The following is a 3,148-nucleotide window of genomic DNA, read 5'->3' as shown; positions in this document are numbered from 1 at the left end:
TAGCTGAACTGCTTTGTGCAGATGTGACCAATCGCAATAACAACTCTCTGATTGCCTCCTGGGCAAGTGAACAATTTGGGACTTTACTGTAGATGGAGAGACGCCTCTGGACTGCTATGAGAGTAGATTCTGTTTCTCTCTCTGTTTCTCTCTCTGTCTCTCTCTCTCTCTGTCTGTCTCTCTGTCTGTGCCTCTCTGTTTCTCTCTCTGTCTCTCTCTCCATGTCTCTCTCTCTGTCTCTCTGTCTCTTTCCCTCTTTCTCTCTGTAGTCATAGAGATGTACAACTTCGGTCCATACCGACAAAGATATCCCAACCCAATCTAGTCCCCCCAGCCAGGACCTGGTCCACATCCCTCCAAACCCTTCCTATTCATATACCCATCCAGATGCCTTTTAAATGTTGCAATTGTTGCAATCTTCCAATTCTTCCGGCAGCTCATTCCATACATGTACCACCCTCTGAATGAAAACGTTGCCCCTTATGTCTCTTTTGTATCTTTCCCCTCTCACCCTAAACCTATGCACTCTAGTTCTAGACTCCTGCACAACAGTGAAACAACTTTGTCTATTTATCCTATCCATGTCCCTCATGACCTTATAAAACTCTATAAGGTCACCCTCAGCCTCCAACGCTCCAGGGAAAGCATCCCCAGCCTATTCAACTTCTCCCCATAGCTCAAATTCTCCAACCCTGGCAACATCCTTGTAAATCTTTTCTGAACCCTTTCATCTTTCACAACATCTTTCCGATTGGAAGGAGACCAGAATTGCATGCAATATTCCAACAGTGGTTTAACCAATGTCCTGTACAGCTGCAGCATGACCTCCCAACTCCTGTACTCAATACTCTGACCAGTAAAGGAAAGCATACCAAACGCATTCTTCACTATCCTATCTACCTGCGACTCCACTTTCAAGGAGCTATGAACCTGCACTCCAAGGTCTCTTGTTCAGCAACACTCCCTAGGACCTTCCCATTAAGTGTATAAGTCCTGCTAAGTTTTGCTTTCCCAAAATGCAGCACCTCACATCTGCAAACTTACTAACTGTACCTTTTAAGGTCACATCCAAATTATTTATATAAATGGTGAAAAGTAGTGGACCCAGCACCGATTCTTGTGGCACTCCACTGGTTATAGGCCTCTAGTCTGAAAAACAACCCTCTACCACTACCCTCTGTCTTCTACCTTCTATATCCAAATGGCTAGTTCTCCCTGTATTCCATGAGATCTAACAGTGCTATCCAGTCTCCCATGGGGAATCTTGTCGAACACCTTGCTAAAGTCCATATAGATCACGTCCATCACTCTGCCCTCATCAATCCTCTTTGTTACTTCTTCAAAAAACTCAATCAAGTTTGTAACACATGATTTCCCACACACAAAGCCATGCTGACTATCCCTAATCAGTCCTTGCCTTTCCAAATACATGTACATCCTGTCCCTCAGGATTCCCTCCAACAACTTACCCACCACTGACGTCAGGCTCACTGGTCTATAGTTCCCTGGCTTGTCCTTACCACCTTTCTTAAACAGTGGCACCACGTTAGCCAACCTCCAGTCTTCCAGCACCTCACCTGTGACTATCGATGATCCAAATATCTCAGTAAGAGTGGTTAGCACTGCTGCCTCACAGCGCCAGAGACCCGGGTTCAATTCTCACCTCAGGCGACAGACTGTGTGGAGTTTGCACAATCTGCCCGTGTCTGTGTGGATTTCCTCTCGGTGTTCCGGTTTCCTCCCACAATCCAAAAGATGTGCAGGTCAGGTGAATTTACCATGCTAAATTGCCCATAGTGTTAGACGCATTAGTCAAGGGTAAATATAGGGTAGGGGAATGGGTCTGGGTGGGTTACTCTTCAGAGGGTCGGTGTGGACTTGTTGGGCCAAAGGGCCTGTTTCCCTCTGGGGAATCTAATCTAGTCCATGCCGACCAAGTTTCCCAAGCTAAACTAGTCCCACCTTTCCGCATTGGCCCATGTCCCTCTAAACCTTTTCTATCCATGTATCTGTCCAAATGTTTATTTTAAATGATGTAACTGTACCTGCGTCCACCACTTCCTCTGTCAGCTTATTCCATAGATGAACCCCCATCTGTGTGTAAATGTTATCCCTCAGGTCCCTTTTAAATATTTAGACTCTCACTTTAAAAATATGCCCCTAGTTTTGAACCCCCCAGGGGGAAAAATAAACATTTGCTGTTCACTTAATCACTGCCCCTCATAATTTTATAAACCTCAGTAAGGTCACCGCCTCAACCTCCTCCGCTCTGGTAAAAAAGACCCAGTCTATCCAGTCGATCCTTATAACCCAAACTCTCGAATCTCCTGGTAAATCTTTTCTGAACCCTCTCCAATGTAGAAATATCCCTCCTGTAGCAGATTTGATTGAATCTAGTGCAAGGGGTTGAGGTTCTCCAGTGGTATCAGTTCTTAAACCTGATGGGTGAATAGAGTCGACACAGATCACAGGAAAGTAAACGCATCAACAAAAACATATTCATATCTAATTCCTTGGTTAGAAGACTATATCGGTAGGGCTGGGAGTGCTCGTTCCTTACTAAGATTGATTTATTGAAAGATTGCTGGTAAGTATTTATTTATGCAGCGAGACTGGAAAGCAGGGGGTTGTCAGGAAGGTAAATTCTCCATTTAAAAACTGCATTGATTAAAAGAGCATTCCTCCCATTACAGACATTGGAGTGGAGTCAGGGAGAGCTATCCAAAAGGGAACAGGTTTCTGGCCCTGGGTGTTCTTTCCCTGCTGCCTGCGAATGCCGCACTTCCCCAGTTCGTGTTTGTGAAGCTTATTGAATAGAATTCACCCCACAGCAACGTACACTGTCTAACATTTCCTCATTCATGTACAGATTAATAAAGATTTCCTGAAGACGACCATTGATGAGTATTTGGGTGACACACAGGACAAAAGCAGAATCCGAGATTTATACCTTGAGCTGTTGGGCGATGTAATTATGTTGATGCCCACTATCGAATTTGCCAGATTTCACCGAGGTACAGAATATAGGAAAAGCTTTCTCTTTCTCACCCGTCCCCTTTCCGCATTATTGATTTGCAAACTCTTCCTCTTGATTTTTCTTCAATAGTGGAATGGGGATGTCACTGGCTGGGATGTCACTGGCGGGGAT

The 3,148-nt window shown here is 44.8% G+C and overlaps 1 protein-coding gene across 1 annotated transcript in view; it reads left to right on the top strand.

The window, feature by feature from the left end:
- Positions 1-92: 92 nt before the first annotated feature.
- The window catches only part of LOC122558710 (fatty acyl-CoA hydrolase precursor, medium chain-like), an 8,907-nt gene continuing 5,851 nt past the window's right edge, over positions 93-3,148 (top strand). Inside the window, exons 1-2 of the mRNA XM_043707503.1 lie at positions 93-122; positions 2,870-3,014. Coding sequence (XP_043563438.1) covers positions 93-122; positions 2,870-3,014 — 175 coding nt within the window. The remainder of the gene's footprint in view (positions 123-2,869; positions 3,015-3,148) is intronic.

Source organism: Chiloscyllium plagiosum, chromosome 17 (assembly GCF_004010195.1).
Source record: "Chiloscyllium plagiosum isolate BGI_BamShark_2017 chromosome 17, ASM401019v2, whole genome shotgun sequence".
Taxonomy (NCBI): Eukaryota; Metazoa; Chordata; class Chondrichthyes; order Orectolobiformes; family Hemiscylliidae; genus Chiloscyllium; species Chiloscyllium plagiosum.
This window is presented reverse-complemented; position numbering and strand designations above follow the sequence as displayed.